This window comes from Idiotropiscis lumnitzeri, chromosome 11 (assembly GCF_059441095.1).
Source record: "Idiotropiscis lumnitzeri isolate Australia: NSW breed Sydney's pygmy pipehorse chromosome 11, RoL_Ilum_1.0, whole genome shotgun sequence".
Lineage (NCBI taxonomy): Eukaryota > Metazoa > Chordata > Actinopteri > Syngnathiformes > Syngnathidae > Idiotropiscis > Idiotropiscis lumnitzeri.
This window is the reverse complement of record NC_142401.1, coordinates 8,839,365-8,855,512: the sequence shown is the minus strand read 5'-3', so window position 1 is coordinate 8,855,512 and position 16,148 is coordinate 8,839,365. Positions and strand designations below refer to the sequence as shown.

Genomic DNA, 16,148 nt, shown 5'->3' with positions numbered 1-16,148 from the left:
AACAAAGGAGTAAAAAATTTCTTTAAAAGAAAGCTGTCCACCATCAAGCATGTAAAGACATAATTATAAATATTAAAAATCTTAACCAATAAGCAATAATCATGCAGACTATAAAATAAAAGAAGCGCGCTGGTGGTTTTATTTATTGTAGTTAACCTCCTTAACGCTAGAGGGCAATATAAAAGAAACGAATAATTACGCACACTAGTCTGACTCTCAACGGCTTCCGTTGTCAGCGTGGATGTCAATGACATTCACATACTAATATTGCGTAAGTGTACACGCGTGGATGCTAGTAAGATGTCATTAAGCATTTTATTCAAGACTCTCAGTAAAAATGTGGCAAAGGTGAGCGGACTGAGATCGGTTGCTTATATTATTTTGATTTGCTATCTTAAGTTTAATTTGATTCGGTGCAGTATTCCTCCGCCGGCTCCATTATAGTTCGTGTATGCATCAAATGACTGTTTTCCGGAACGTTTAATTTCTTTACTAATTCATGTTCTATTAATGGATGATTTTTTTATGTCCACTTGGCACGGGAAGTTGGGCTTAACGCCTGTGCACAATCCTGTGTCACCTTCAGGTCGGCAGGCACACTTTGCACACAGCAAGTCATCGTCTTCTGGCAGCTGACAAGAGCCTCATGGTCAAACTGAGAAAAAGCACCGGCTACACATTTATAAACTGCAAGAAAGCGCTGGAGAAATTCGATAATGACATAGCACAGGTTTGCCTTTGGATTTCTTGAGCCCACGTGATGCTCTTGAGTGGGCTGTGCTGTGCGATGCCTCTGTGTAGTGATGATCGTGATGTGTCCATCTGTCAGGCGGAGGCTTGGCTGCACGAGCAGGCGCAGAAGGAAGGCTGGAGCAAAGCAAACAAGCTGGAGGGTCGCAAAGCTAAAGAGGGTCTGATTGGTCTCTTTGTGGGAGATCAAGTTGCAGTCATGGTGGAGGTACAGTAATCTCTCACACCTTCACATTTCACTCATAAATGGCTCGATTTGCATGTTTTCCTCATCCTGAGCTCTTTGTTGAAAAATGCCACCTGTAGAGGTTTTTGTACATATCATGTCAGGACTCCGTCCCTATCCCCGCCCCTGTGAATATTACTGTATAAGTTGACATATATATATATTCCATTTGATTTGTTTTCACTCCTCTCTATGATGCAGGTCAACTGTGAGACAGACTTTGTTGCCCGTAATGACAAGTTTCAGCAGCTGGTGAAAGACGTCGCCTTCTCTACCTTGGCTCACCACCAAAATAAAAGCCAAAGTCAGACGGGTTACATCAAGGTAGGGCCGTGTTTGAGATTTTTCTTCCAATGGCCCAACTGCCTTTCTTCTGTACAAGTGCTATCTTAAACTAAAACTAGAAAGGGTGACACTGGAAATGTGTGTGGTCATGCTTCTCAGTAATTAAATGATAATAACCAATCTGTATAGAAGGCACGCATTTTGAATTGAACAACTGGAATGATTCCTCTTGTTGTTTTTCTTCATACAATTGGACAACTTTCAACAAGAACCCATTTTTGTTTCAATCTGTAGTTTCCTTTCCTTGCTAATCAGTAATTATAGCACTACTTTCTTTATGTCATTTAAAGTATGTTTGTAATTGCATGTGTTCCAGAGTCTCCTGGCAACTGAGGAACTGAGCAAACTGAGTGTGTCGGATGGAGCCACCCTCGCTGATCAGGTGGCTTTAAGCATAGGTCAGTAGCTATAGAAGAGGGGCATCGAAAAGCCCTCAAATGTCCCAATTCATTCCCTTGAAGTTTCCATTTTTAGAAATACTGCTCAGTAAGCATGCAAGTGTGTGTCCTGTTCTCAGGTCGTCTGGGTGAGAATATGTCAGTGAGGCGCGCGGTCACAATAAGAATCCCCGCCGAGTGGAACATTGGCTCGTACGTTCACGGCGGCGTGGCGGGCCAGACCGAGTTGGCCATGGGACGCTACGGCGCCCTGGTTGTGTTCCAGGGCGGAAAAGAAGAAGAACGGCAACGTCTGGGACATCGATTGGGACAGCACGTCGTGGGAGAGGCGCCCACGTCGCTTGGAAACATGGATGACCTGCCGTGCGGTGAAAGCGAGACGCGCCTCCTGCCTCAGACCTTCCTTGGAGACCCCAGCAGGACTGTGGCACAATTTCTTAAGGGTCAGCAGGCTCGAGTGCTGGACTTTGTCAGATTTCAGTGTGGAGAGAGCATTGGCGAAGAGGCAAAGTGATGAAATTCTTTTCACGTCACAATGAATTTATCATCTTTTTTTAAATCATGAATTTCACTGTTAATCATTTCAAATTGTCTGTCGTCTTTTCCATCTCTAGACAAGGGGGGCTGAGGACAAACTACCCGAAACTATTAAGTCACATTTTTATGGTGTAACGATATTTGGAAATATTTTTTATTGCATGACCTTTCATTTGTTAGTTAATATACAATGGAGCCAGGTCACTATATGCCATCTACAGAAAATATTTGCTTTCCAATTTCGGGACCGCCATTTAAAACTTCTGCCACATAAATTCATATTTAAAAATACCTCCATATTATATTGTTGATTTTTTTTTTTCTTAACGACAAGTTCCAGGGCCGGTGTCACAAAAGAGCTTTCATTTCCCCTTTCAATCAACAATCAATCGGCACAATCATAATTTTGCACCAATGTTTCGTGACCCGATCTGGGTGCATTGTAGCCCAAAATTCTTAATTCTTAGGAATCTTAAACTAGTGCTGTGCATACTTTGCAGATTGCTTTTTCTACCCTGGAGCATTCAACAAAAGAAACTCTCCAGCGTGTCTGATTTGTGCAAACTGCAATTTGCTTTCATTTGCTGTTTTTTGCCAATACATCTTTGTATATTTGAAAATGTCTGAGTGGAGTTCTAGGCAGTCATAAGGCACAATTATCTCTGACGATCCAAATTAGATGGCGCAAGCAATAACCAATACCTGTAGATTGGAATACAAGTAGCAAACATTCGTAGTAGCTCAATGTCACAGAGTAAAAGTAGCGTTTTTGAACAAACATATCGGAGTGAAATAATGCATTAAAACTATGACTACAGGATGGCTAATAAAGGTTATTTTTCTTCACAAAACCTAACAAAATAACAAATAAATTTGAAAAAAAAAAATTCATTAAAGAAATGAAGTAAATACCAAAATGATTTCAATTTTTACCGCACAATACTTACCATGGCTTTTTTTTTTGCACGCAAGTAAAATATATGAATAAAACTAATACTAAGACTGTTGACAAAATCTAAAATGAATAGAAAATAACAAGTCACCCCTAAAAATTAATTAAATAATAAAAGAAAACTAAATAAAAAAAAGTTAATTAAAAAACTTTAATCACCCTGATAATGAAACAATGCCAAAATATGGCACTTCTTCCTCAGTGCCTTCCAAAATAACTTAATACACTTTGTTTTTCACATTCTTTTATTTTTTTTCCTCAACATTATGGAATGAAAACCTCCTCAGATTTGGAGATCCAAAGTGCCAGATTGAGCACGCACTGAAGTGATGAGTCACTGAGGACATTTGGACATTTTGTAAGAATGCAAGAGCTGCTTCCTTCAGCCGAGTGAAAACATACAAGAACTGAACACGCACGTAAACGCTTCTTTTCACAAAGTCCACGCAATGTAGTCATAACACAGACGTCGGTAACTTTAGTCACAGCTCAGGTGAGACGTGAAATACTGACAAAAAAAGTTCACCCAATGACAGGGTCACACTTCATGACGCACACACATACACGAAATGGCACTGGAAATAAAACTGCATGGTAGTAAGAAAGTTTACAGATTTTCAAGGCATGCCTTCACACATATCCTCACAATCACACAAAGGGTAAATAGAGGCTACAAAGTTAACAATATTCCGTTACAATGTTGATATCAAAGAAAGATGATGGAAAAACAGTAAAAAATATTTAAAAAAATCAATAGGATAAAAAGCGAGGATATTGTTGCAGATATCAAAGGACACAAGTCTCCTTTGTCTTTTTTTTCCTTCTTTGCAACTTCAGCCAACCCTCTTCATTTCCACAACAGACAACAATAAAACTCACTGAATAAGTGTGAGATAACATGTTTAAAAAATAAAATAAAATAAAAACTATTTTGGTTTAGCAATAGACACAAATGATGACGGAATTTTTGCCGTTACTGCTTCAGTCATTCTTTCAATCAGCACTACAGTACATTCCTCACAACATCGCAAGCTCCCCACTCGACCATTTTTACTCCCCAAGTGCTGGAACGTTATTAAAGTACTTAAAAAGTGTTGTTTTTTTTTGTCTCCACGAACAACATTGTCAGTATTTGCAATCAGTTTCTTAGACGAATACATGAAAATTGTAACAGAAGATCCAGTTTACAGTACTTTTTTTTTTTAAATGGCACCCAGACTATGGTCAGCAAACATATTTATGAAAAAAGTGTCCTTCAGAGTGTTCTCGCAATTAACAGGAGAGCTCCAATCAATTCTTCAGTATGAAACGGTATTTAAGACAGCAAAAGGCTTATATAAGTGCTTTAGTTCAATTACATGGATGCTTCAAGTCTTAAAATGAGACCCAAGGAAAGATTAAAAGTGCATTTTCTTTTTCTTACATACTTGTTAATGTCAATTAGTACCGACGGGGAACTCAAGAGACATCCAAAATACTTGAGACTGAATTAGCTGCAATGGATTCTCACGGGAAATAAAAGCACCAAGATGACTCTTGGTTTCCTCCAGCACAAACATGTCAAGACCCTCATAGTTCACCAGAAATGCAAATTCATATCGTGTGAAAAGTAAACTCTTCATCTGAATTTTCTCGATCCAATTTAAACAGGTCATCTTTCCGCACATCAATCGTCCAGTTGGATAAGAAAAACGAAAATGTTTTGGCAATGGCAATACTTCATCTCTTACTGTGGAGGTGGAACCGGAGCAGATGGGTGAAGTGTTGAGGCGGGTAGAGGAGTGTTGGATTCTGTGAGTGGCGTGATGGGAACAGGAGAAAACATTGTATTGACCGTGTTCACACAGCTTCGGTGAATTACAACAAAAGAACACGCAGCTCCATTCAATGGCAGTTAAGTCAGTTAGCTGCTGCTGTGTGATTATGCTTCTCACTGACCGTGGTGTGCAGGGGCGCCGCCAGAACCCGAGTGGCCGGTCACGGGCTGACCCGGGGGGCACGGGGGTGACACGTGGGCACCTAGAGGCGGATGGGACTCCGAGGCTGACCCCGCGGAGGCCGACGGCGCGGGGCTGGGGGCCGGCTGCGGCGCTGGTGTGCTGGCGGATTGCTGAGCCGAGGCCGAGCCTTGGGTGCCCGAAGCGGTCTGGGGGGGATGAGGACCCCCGGCTTGGCTGTGCTGCTGATGTTGAATCTGCTGGAAGTGCTGCTGGCGAGCTCTCATCTCGGCGTATTTGAGCTGCTCCATGTGGAAGGACTGACGGTCGGCCAGAAGCTGCTGTCGCTGGTACTCCAGCTAGAAGAGACAGACGAGAACACGTTCAAACGCTTCCAACAACACTTCTTCCCACAGTCCACCACTCACAGCCTCCCTCTCTCGATCCATGATGGTTTCCAGTTCCTCAAAGTGTCGCAGTTTGATCTCCAGTTTCTTCATTTGGGTTTCCACCAGCAGTGCCACCAGAGATTTGATCTTCCTCTCCTCTACTGCAGCCAAGTGCTGGGAATGACATAAATGACAATTACAGTCCTTAAACTCGACAACTGACAAAAAAAAAAATAATAATCACTATTAGTTTGACTGATACTGTTATCACTTATCACATTTATTCAATGACCAAAATTTTAAATGTAAACTAGTAAAGAAAACCAGAAAATAAATCAGACTTGACACCTTTTGTGTTATTATTGCCAATTTCAATTAGGAAAGACTTAAAACACATTTTTATTCTTTGGCTTTTCACTCAGAATTGTTTAGTGTTTTAATTGTGTTTACTGTTTTATTATTATTAATATATTGTTTTAATTTGTTTATTTTTTTAATATCTGATTTTTATTTCATGGATAGCGGATGTTATTTTTAAAGTGCTCTATAAATAAAGATGAGTAAAATAATTATATATTAAAATAAGACATAGGAACTTGCAAACACGCACCGCAGCGCTCATCACAATCAGTTTTCTTTAGATATAATGTTTTTATGATTGTGAGAGGGAAAAATCGAAATCATCTAATTGCTCAGCTCTAAATTGAGTCAAGCGATGTTCCTGTACGCACCTTCGCTTTGACGGCTGCCGCCGCCAGCGCAGATGCAGCAGCGGTGGCCAGGTTGCCCTCGCCCACGTCCCGCTCCACTTTGGCCTTCTTTTCTCCCTCACTCTCTGATTCTCTTTGTCCTTCCTCACCTTCTTTTCCATCCTTATCTTTCTCACCGTCACCTGAGGAAGAAAAAAAACGTTTTCAACTTTTGTCAACCTGATTTTCCGTGCATGTGACAGTTGTTAGTTTTTATTATGCTTAATTTTGTTAAAAATGCTTCAGTTTGCTTTAGTTTTTATGAGTTGTATTATTATTTTTTTTAATATAATATATATATATATATAATATTTAATATATGTCATATTTGTTAAGTACATTGTTTGTTTTCTCAAGTGAGTGAGATTTGACCCCCTATAGCCTTTTCTTACCCATCTCTGACTCTGCTTTGTCCGGCTCCCTCTCGCCGTCAGCTTCTCTTCCTCTCTCCTCTTCTTTCTTCCCATTTTCTGCCACCTTCTCTTCTTCCCCATTCCCTCCATCTTTGCTGTCCTGTGGGAGGGGCTTCAAAGCATGACTCCTCCAACCTTCATGTAACAAAACAAAAGCGTGACAAGCACGCATCCTACCTTGGCATCCTTCTTCTCCTCATTTGCCTGACTGTCATTCTTACTTTCGTCATTGTTCTCATCTGAGCCGGAAACCATGCAGACCGCCGTTAATATTTTCAATTTGCCTTGTTGGATTTTTGCATTGTAAACGCACGTGTCCGCCCTACCCGGTCTCTCGCCTTCCTCCAGGCCGGTGCCGGCAATGCCGCTACCCTCTAGGCCATACAGAGGGTCCTGTCGCCCGCTGACCCTCGCTGCCTCTTCCACCCGCCGCACGTGAGCCTCAACCAGGGCCGCAGGAACTTCCTCCTTCATTCGAGAGAACTCCTCTGAGGAGGGAGGAGGAGAGGTTAAGTTTCTTCCGACTTACAGCTGGTGCTACCTAGTATTTTTAGAACCAATTATTTGACTGAATAGCCTGCCCATTATTCGGATAAAAGTTGATTTTGCATTGTTAAAAACAAAATCAAACTGTGCGTGTTGGGGGCAGGTATTATTGCTGTTCACCATCGTCACTTTGCAGACTAAAATATCTGTGACTTTGAGAGTGTGTGGCCTGGTGAGTGACGTGGGAGTCAGCGAATCAGAGTGTAGATGAGGCTGTTGTGAGCTGGCTGTAAATTAGTTCCTAATCTTATTTTGTAACTGAATTATTCAAGTTTGATGAATGATTTCAGCCCAACTACTGATGTAAGAAAATCAACATAACCAAAGGAAGGACTTTGTTCCGAAGATTAGATCCCATTCTTTAAAGCCCCAATTGAGTGAAAATGAGCGACAACTCACCCAGAGCAGATTTGGCCGCTGCCGAGGCGACGCGAGGGTCTACTACGGAGGCGAGGAACGCCACTGTGCTCATGACGGGGTTTCCTGCTTGGCTGAAAGGCACCGGCTGGTAGGCCAGTGGTCCCAAGGACGAGTAGCTTTCCTCCAGATAGGGGTCTTCGATGGGCAGGCGAAGGAAGTGCAGGATGCACTCGTCCTGCGTGCGGCTGCCGACATGCTCTGACACTTTGTTCCAGTCATCCTTATACATCTCCAATCCCTAAAAAAAAGGAAGGGTTTCAATTTTAAATTCTAATATCCAGATTTGATTTTCTTTAATTGCTCGTGATATTGTGATTACTAAAAACAGGTTCATGTCACAGTCGACTGATGTACCTCAAGTAATAATAGTGTTTCCTGTTCTGTCCAATCCCTCATCGAGCTTGCTACACTCTTGCTCTGTGCACGAAGAATTATTTTGTCAGAAATTTTGTGGCTCACCCCACATCTGGACACTTTCACGCTACTTTTTGATGACTACCTTTGAGGAGCCCATCTTCTTGCTGTACATGTCAGTCCGAAGCCCAAAGTTTTGCAGGTCTGCTGGTTTATCTTTCACTTTATCTGGGAAGGACATCATCTGCTGGGGCGCAGGAGTCTACAACAACACAGACATGTTAAGATAAGGCTAATGTGTCTTGTGTATTTCCATACGTGTACGGACCTGGGACGTCTTGGGCTGTAACGGCACCAGACTGGATGGTGTGTCTGCAAGGACATGGAAGTGAGAAGTGGGTGGGGGGCCCATAGGGGTGGGCCGGCTTTCAGAGTCCACCTGGTAGTTGATTAGTCCCCACTGCTCCAGGAAGGCGTGGACTCTGCAGGTTAAGACATATTGCTTGAATGCATCTCGTTGAGAAAGAAGCACACTGGACTGTACCGTTGGAAAGGCAACACACCCACAAGATGGAATCGCTTCAATTGTTTTAAAAAAGTAAATGTAAATATGAACTGATGACTTAAGTAGTTCTCACATGGGACATTTGATTCTGATTAGTTAATATCACAACCCGAACCACAAAATACAATTACCAGCTGTCTTATCTTCACATAGCCAAAATTAATAATAATTTTAAAAAAAAGACTGCAATCCTTGACTACTTGCGAAATCATCTCTTTGTATTTTGTTGAATAACTCTCCTCTTTGTGTTTTTTATTGTTGTTCTTACTGAAACAGTCGACCAATGACGTCAAAGCCATGTCTAAATAGGAATTGGTCTCAAGGAGGTACGTGGAAGAGATACATCTCCACTGAAAAACGCGCCTTGTACATCAGGGAGGAGCTAAGGTTAGCCTGGGTTGTTACGGCAAGTTAGGAGAGTCTTTGTCACGTGTATGCCCATGCACACTTAAGGTGTATTTTTTTCCAGATAAATTTCAAATTATTACATCTGGGGATTATAGTTTGTGGTATATTAATTGTTTGAAGTAATAATACCTAAAGAGATCTTTTTTTAATGAGGTGGGAGGCGACAATTCCTTCATATCCCCACTTATAGTGTGGGGGGGGGGGACTTTCGTAAATTTCAGCTTCTTGCATACCTCATGATTGCACAGACATCTCCAGCCAAGTTCCTGCGGCAGGCGGTGGACGTGAGGTACTCCTGAGGGTTTAGTCGGTAAGTGTCAATCATGAAGTTCCTGTATGCCAGGTAGCTGATGGTGGAGGGGAACAGAGAGAAAATTTCAAGTATAAAATATATGATTTGATATCAAATGCACACTCCAAGAATCATCACCAGAAATGACTTAGAAATAAATCTTAACTTACATCTCTGGGGTTTTAGATTTATTCTTCCCATTGAAGAACTCTGGAAGGGCTCGGCGCTCAATAGCATGGACACTGAGGAGGTGACACAATAAGTCATGTCCACTTTTAGGTAAGCTTACATCAAGCAGAAGATATGTGACCTTCATGAGTTTGGTATTACCTGTTGTAATCGAACCAGGCAGCGTAGCTTGGTATGATGATGTGATGCGTCTGCTCCGTCACGTTGTCTTCATGAAGATCCGCGCCTTTCACTGGTTCCCCCTTAACACTTGGAGAACCCTCTTCCTCCTCCTATGCGGACATGAAATAATCATTCGTCTGACACAAAATTAGGTTCAACTGAACAATCTGATGAGGAGATTTTATCGGATCAGAAATATTCATTTTGGTGGTATAGAAGATGGATGGATTGCTATTCTGGGAGGTGTGTCTAGAATTTTGGTTACTTATATAAAGAGCTAAATTTAAGGAACAGCAGCAACTTTGACAGTGTCAAAAAGACCAAAAATAATCTTTGTGGCGGTAATTTTTTTGACACATCTGAGCATCTATGGCTCCTATTAATTTATGCAGGTATACCTCATCTTATGGCTAACAATCGTAAATGTAATTGCATGTTTGGATTAGGGCTGGGCGATTAACCGAAAATTTACCGTTACCGAAATTTATTAGAATGACCGACATCATTTTGCCCATGTCGGTAAATTCGGTGTCTAAAAAAAAAAAAGAAAAAGGAAAGTCTTTTCTGTCTGCGGCAATGTTCATGCCTCTTTAAGTCTGCTCCAGCGCATGTAGTCACGTGACTCAGGCGCTGTAGAAGAATGTAAACAAGACGCGTTCGTAGCTGGCGATTCAAATTCAGAAGAGGCTGACACGGCTAAAGACGAAGTAACGTTAGTTGAAATTGGTCTTGTCGCGATTGTCCCAAAAAGAAATTCGACATCTGTCGTTTGGAAATGTTTTGGGTTCCATAAAGACGATGTTTGCGCAAAAGAACATGAACTACAAAGTGCGTCGTAAGCACTTGAAACAGCGCGTCCAACCTTTTCTTTTTCACCACCCACAACACAACCATGCTGTTGACTTGGAGCTTGTGCTAAAAGTTCAAAGTGAGAAGCAAGGTTGGACAAGTGACAACAGCCCACTAACGGAGGCGAAACCATACGAGAGAACGTCTCAGTGGTGGACGCGATAGCCTAGCACATAGCTAAAGATAGAGCTCCTGAAGTTACAGTGGAGCGCACAGGATTTAAACGCCTCAGGAACGTAGCCGACAAGAGGTACGAAAATATTTGCCGCAAACAGCACTTCCCGATATGGACAACATCGGGACGGGAGCGGAGACATGTCGAGCATTTTGCATCCACATCCGACTTGTGGTCGAGTCGCAACATGGATCCCTGTTTGAGCCTGAAATGTGCAGTACATAGACGAGAAGTGGCGACTGCGCACCGGAGTACTCGAGACGGCACATTTTACTGATGAAGCACACGCGTTTGTTTGGCACTGGCATTCCATTGATTTTTTTTTTTTCATTTTATTTAGCATTTTGTTTACAGGCGACTAGTGCCTTTGCACATGGCATTATTTATATTGTTTACAAGATACCTTTACACAAATCTAAGCATTTGCAAATGGCATTACACCATCTCGGCACAATCTATTTGCAGGAAAAGATTTTGTGAGAGGTACCCTTTTTTTTCCTGTTCTTTGTGACATTGTTCAAGTCATGCAAAGCAAGCTATTTTGAATGTTTATTCAAATGATTTTTGTACTTCTATTTTTCATTGAAAGTAATGTGTACCAGTTGGTCAATAAAAAAAAGCAGTTAATATGCATTTTCTGCATTTATTTTGATTTTGGTCCTCAGGGGGAATTTATCGTGCATTTATCGTTATCGAGGTAAAATTGCCCAATTTATCGCGATATTGATTTTAGGTCATATCGCCCAGCCCTAGTTTGGATCCCACTTTGCACACCGTCTTACCTTTCCCGTTACTTCCATGGACTCATCCTCTTGCTCATCTGTTAGAAAATTGCAGAACAACCACATACAGATGGGCACACATTGAGAAAATTGTTCGACAAAGACAGATTTAGACATTTCAGCTGTTTGATTCTCACCCATATCTGCTCCTCCCTTGACTGGTGTTGAATCAGAATCCTTCTTGGTGCTATCTAGAAAAACAGACAAAAAAGAGGATCAATTGGCTCGCCATATACAAATATAATAAGCAAAACTGACTTTTTTTTATTCAATCAAAAGCCAGTTTTGCGACCATTTTGAACATATAACAAGCTGCACACTTGTTTTGACTGCATTTCCATCTTCAGACGCTGGAACGGGCGATGCTTCATCCAAATCCTTACTGAGATCCTCTTGTTCTTCTTCCCTTTGGCCCCGTTTGGATTTAGTGTACGGGGTCGTCGGCCTGTCACATCACACACGCTTTTAATTTGTCATGTAGGGCAATGGCTAATCACTTTTCAATTAACGCTGGTCGCTGTCACTGACCCTTTTTTAGCGTTCTTCTTCTTGCTCTCTTGTGGTGGTGGCGTGGGAGACGGTGACGGCGAGCGCTTCCTCTTCTTAGCGCTGGCGGGCTTCTTGTCTCTCCGCTCGTCCGGAGTGGTCACCTCGTCCGTAAGAGTCTTGGCTGATATCCTCTTCCTCTTGGGGTGGCCTTCTCCCACTTCGTAGTCCTCCTCATTCATCCACTCGTTATACTGGTCCAGGTCTAAAATCCACTTTGCGTGCACCTGCAGATTGAGAATCATGCCATCAGCATTAAGGATCTTGAAGGCAAAGTGAGGGTTCAAAAGTCAAAAGTTCTGGATGAAAAATACTCGCACTCATCTACCTTCCTTGGCTTCTCTGGGCTGGGGGCATCTTCAACAGAGGCCTCAATCTCACTAGCTGGGATCCAGGTGTCATAACTATAGGTTGAGAAAAGGCAGAAAAGATTCTCTAGAACTAAGAATAGGGCTTTGAAAGCTTCTTCTCGCATTCAAAATGTGCACAATCCATAAAATGGAATTCCAACTGGGAACAAACCTGTCAGGGAAATATCCCCAGTGAAGGAGAACTTGCTTGTCCCTCTTCATCACAGGGCGCACCCACTCCTCTGAAAAAAACAAAAAAAAACAAACAAACCTTTGTAAAATGTTCAGCTTATAAACATAGAAATGCAAAAAAAAAAAGTTTGAAACATTTTGTGGGTGCGGCCGGTGCGCTCAGACCGAATTTTAATACAAGATGAAAAGACAAAGTCAGACCCTTCCCCCACAAAATATTTGAAGCCTCACCTTCTTCCAAGCTGCCGGGAATTGGAACGACAATGTGGGAGCTGGCGCTTTTGTCCTCAGTCACTGAGCCCTGCAAGAGAAGTAAATATGCTAAAGACAACCTAAATCTTAACCTTAATGCGAATCTTAATCGATGATGCCTTATGTAAAGAAAACTATTTGTGAGCTGTCATCATTTTATTTGATAATTTTCACACAAATTAAATGAAAGGTGGTTGAAAACACACCTGATGTCTCTTGATGATGTCTTTCAGCTTCCCCAGCAGTTTTGGCTCGATGTCAGAGCTCAAGTAGATGACCGGTCGACTCAAGCAGTTATTCTGAAGTGCAAAAAAAATCATTTCTAATTTCATTATTTCCGTCTGGATGACTCAGGATGACACAGATAAACATCTAGTGGTTAAAATAAATGTTCAGCAAGGAGAGTTTAGTGAATTATCGAAACATTATGTAACACTGGTTTGTGTGTAATGAAATATGCAAGAGAGGAAGACTCACTTGCACTAAGGACTTCTCAATGGTCATGAACATCTCCACATTTCGGTCCATCCTAGACGGATTCTGGAAGTCAAACCTGCGCCTACCAGGAAATTAAACTGGAGTTACACACGAAACTGCAACGTGGCCAACATCTATACGTGCTGCATCTAACAAATAAAAAGCTTGAAGCAAGCACGCTTGGCCTCTTATTTGGAGGACTGTGCATATGAGAGAGTGAGAACAGTCACTAAGCAATACTTTATAGTTAAGGTTGAGCAATGTTTTAAAAAGTTTAAATGTATTTAAAGTGTGGGTGTGTAAAACTATAAAAAAAAGAAACATTTTATTACATTTTGGCACTAACTGGAAAGAAAGTCTTACCATCCTTGGTCACTCTTGAACTTGTATGCAGCTGCCAGGATGTGGCAAAGAGCCCCCCCAGCTTTGAAGTCCAGAAAAGATTTCATCTGGAGACAAATATTACAATGATTATTATTTTTTTAGTAGCGAAGGTCTCTAGGGGTTTAGTCACAAGTTTATAGAATGTGTGGCAAAGACATACAGTCAGTTTGGTGAGCGGCGGATTGCTGACATGTCGACCAAACACCTCCTCTTGGAATTGGAGCAGCTGGACCACAAGACTGGACAGAGACTTGTTGGTTGGGGGTTCTGCTTGGATGTACTGAGAGAGGAGACGTTTCATTCAGGGGTACTTGAAAAGTGAAATTGTGCTTGGTTAGCTTAGTTAAGCTGCCTGTACGAGTATGCTCTTTGTCACCCACATATTCATGAACTGTGTGCGCATTTGCAAATTCACATTAATTTTTGGGAACGTATCCTTGGTTCATTTAGATGAAAGGAAGATTGGCCTTCATTTTGTGACATTAATGGACAATTAGAAACTTCTTGGTGGGAGTCAATAACAAACAGCTTTTCGTGGCAGGCCTTGATCCGTGATTATCAGGGAAACATTGCTGCGCATACTCATATACGGACGTTAAAATGTATATCAAATACATGCTCAAAATCTTTGCCATAAAAAGGTTAATTTTAAAATCTTGATTCGTCACAATAGTTGTAAATCAAATTAATGCTCATATGGATTAAGACCCATCAGTTGTTCTAATGTTTAAGAAGCAAGCTACTCGTTAGAGCATTTTCAATATCCTTGCAGCTTAAGGTAGAAGTGTGCTTTGTTCTGACTAGTAAAGCAACTAAATGCACATAAGAGTAGTATTAGTCACATTATACAACTTTATTAGTTAACACCCACATGAATGCAGACTATGTGCTACTAGTACTAGTAACATTATACAATTTTATTTTAACATCTAAATGAACGTAAAACTGGATTTTACAAATAAATGCTCTCACGTCTTGCCATGGCAGCTCTATTATTAAGCATTAGAACTACTGTTGAGCCCTGAGGGTGAACTAAACATTTGGCTTTGTTGCCTTTAATTGGAATGGCGCAAATAACAACGATTTTATTAGAGAATTGTAGTCAAGCAGCGTGGACATGGGGCAACCCGGGATCCAGTTGGCGCGCGCCACATCCAGCCAACATCTGGATCTGCTCCTCCTGCACCGTTAGCCGATTAGCAACCTAGCTAGCTAGCGCCCGAGCCCGGCGCGTGAAGCCCTGGCTCAGACGCTTCTTTCGTCATTTCCATCACATTCACACGCGAGGATCAAGACACGGGCGGCCGCGTCTGGCGCCGCTACGAGCTCAGCATCCTTTTGTATCCTGACCCGAGTGAAGCGAGCGAGCAGCTGGACGCTGAGCACCCTCCCTCCTCTTTGTCACTGCCTCTAAGCCCGTGGCTCAGTGTCCACGTCTTCGGCGTGGAAAAAAATGGAAGTCTACAAATCATGCTGCCAGTACCTTTTTGTAATTCTTTCCCAGCCAGACGCGCACATTATCAAACTGAGAGACTGTATCGGACGCTTCGAAATATTTGACATTCGGGCCGCCGTCTTTCTTCCGTACCGCCATCTTTGCCTGCAGACAACTGGACGAAGTCGGCCGCCACCCAGAGGCAGCGCGTTGGTACTACAAGACACTTGTTGTAATGCGCATGAAGGTCCAGCATGGGTCGCTGTTGTAGTCTAGAAAACTGTGATTTTTACGCGTGGCATCAGAGATTAAATTAAAATATATAAATCGAGATAAACCCCAACATAAAAGCAGTAAAAGGGCAAAACACATTTAAAAATTCAATAATTAAATGCAAGATGATAAATTATATTTTTGATTTGTGAAAAAGCAGCAGTGACCAATACGTATTTAGGGCAGATTTGCAAAATCAATTCATTCCGTGTCAAGCTTGAAAGTGAATTTGCTTGTAGACCCATAACAAATCAATTTATGCCATTAATCCGTTCCACCAAGCCCCCCCTCCACTCAAAATCACCAAATTTGCATGTATTTTAAATAATAATAATAATAATAATAATAATAATAAAAGCACCGTATTGTATAAAAACATGATTAAAATGTCATTCTTGGGCTGAAACCTCGTGCATTCAAGTTTTATAAATTTGATATTTTTTTTCCCAAAACGATACTAATGGGCAGTGCCCACATGGACTTTTATTTTTGACAAATTAACCAGTGTTGAAAATAGCGTGAGAGAAAATTTACTCATTTTCTTGGAGATTTCAATTGTCTGAAAAGCATGTCAAGATCCACCTCTTCCTCACTCCATGGGAAACATGGTAAAAATAGTAAAAATGGTTAAGTTAGATATGTTTGAATAGGCTCATTTGGTTAACAATCAATGACTATAATTCTTTGTTGCATAAGGAATCTGTAGGCTAGGAAGGGAAGTTTGAATGTAGATTTATTACATCCTATTATTATTTATTATATCCTATTACACTGTCAAGTTAGATCACAATTTTTTTTTTT

The 16,148-nt window shown here is 41.5% G+C and overlaps 2 protein-coding genes across 4 annotated transcripts; one reads left to right on the top strand and one right to left on the bottom strand.

Annotated features, from left to right (window-relative positions):
* Positions 1-199: 199 nt before the first annotated feature.
* On the top strand, positions 200-2,547 carry tsfm (Ts translation elongation factor, mitochondrial). 2 transcript variants are annotated; one of them, XM_088308618.1, is made up of 6 exons: positions 200-271; positions 587-730; positions 830-958; positions 1,178-1,300; positions 1,638-1,719; positions 1,839-2,547. In XM_088308618.1, exons 2-6 carry the CDS (start codon positions 647-649, stop codon positions 2,231-2,233), a joined length of 813 nt encoding a protein of 270 aa, XP_088164744.1. In that variant the 5' UTR covers positions 200-271; positions 587-646; the 3' UTR covers positions 2,234-2,547. The 2 variants fall into 2 exon arrangements, with proteins under 2 accessions (XP_088164744.1, XP_088164743.1); XM_088308617.1 differs by having other exon boundaries at positions 221-348.
* Positions 2,548-3,369: 822 nt separating this feature from the next.
* Positions 3,370-15,251, bottom strand: smarcc2 (SWI/SNF related BAF chromatin remodeling complex subunit C2). Of its 2 annotated transcripts, XM_088308616.1 has the most exons (26): positions 15,123-15,251; positions 13,800-13,919; positions 13,619-13,704; positions 13,256-13,337; positions 12,985-13,077; positions 12,758-12,827; positions 12,507-12,576; positions 12,313-12,388; positions 11,967-12,211; positions 11,759-11,883; positions 11,576-11,629; positions 11,439-11,476; positions 9,612-9,742; positions 9,452-9,523; positions 9,223-9,336; positions 8,345-8,498; positions 8,162-8,278; positions 8,017-8,079; positions 7,642-7,900; positions 7,023-7,184; positions 6,874-6,935; positions 6,676-6,796; positions 6,266-6,426; positions 5,574-5,708; positions 5,147-5,504; positions 3,371-4,999 (listed from the first exon to the last, which is right to left on the bottom strand). In XM_088308616.1, the coding sequence occupies exons 1-26, from the start codon at positions 15,231-15,233 to the stop codon at positions 4,935-4,937; spliced, it is 3,144 nt and encodes a 1,047-aa protein (XP_088164742.1). In that variant the 5' UTR covers positions 15,234-15,251; the 3' UTR covers positions 3,371-4,934. The 2 variants fall into 2 exon arrangements, with proteins under 2 accessions (XP_088164741.1, XP_088164742.1); XM_088308615.1 differs by having other exon boundaries at positions 3,370-4,999; positions 6,874-7,184.
* Between the last annotated feature and the right edge of the window lie 897 nt (positions 15,252-16,148).

Bases quoted from the DNA above. Each gene is read 5' to 3' on its own strand.
- tsfm (XM_088308617.1), top strand. From the start codon at position 301: ATGTCATTAAGCATTTTATTCAAGACTCTCAGTAAAAATGTGGCAAAG. The intron at 731-829 runs GTTTGCCTTTGG...TCCATCTGTCAG, and splicing joins TCGATAATGACATAGCACAG to GCGGAGGCTTGGCTGCACGA. The intron at 1,720-1,838 runs GTCAGTAGCTAT...TCCTGTTCTCAG, and splicing joins TCAGGTGGCTTTAAGCATAG to GTCGTCTGGGTGAGAATATG.
- smarcc2 (XM_088308615.1), bottom strand. From the start codon at position 15,233: ATGGCGGTACGGAAGAAAGACGGCGGCCCGAATGTCAAATATTTCGAA. The intron at 9,337-9,451 runs GTAAGTTAAGAT...CTCCACCATCAG, and splicing joins AAATCTAAAACCCCAGAGAT to CTACCTGGCATACAGGAACT. The intron at 8,279-8,344 runs GTCCGTACACGT...GTGTTGTTGTAG, and splicing joins TACAGCCCAAGACGTCCCAG to ACTCCTGCGCCCCAGCAGAT.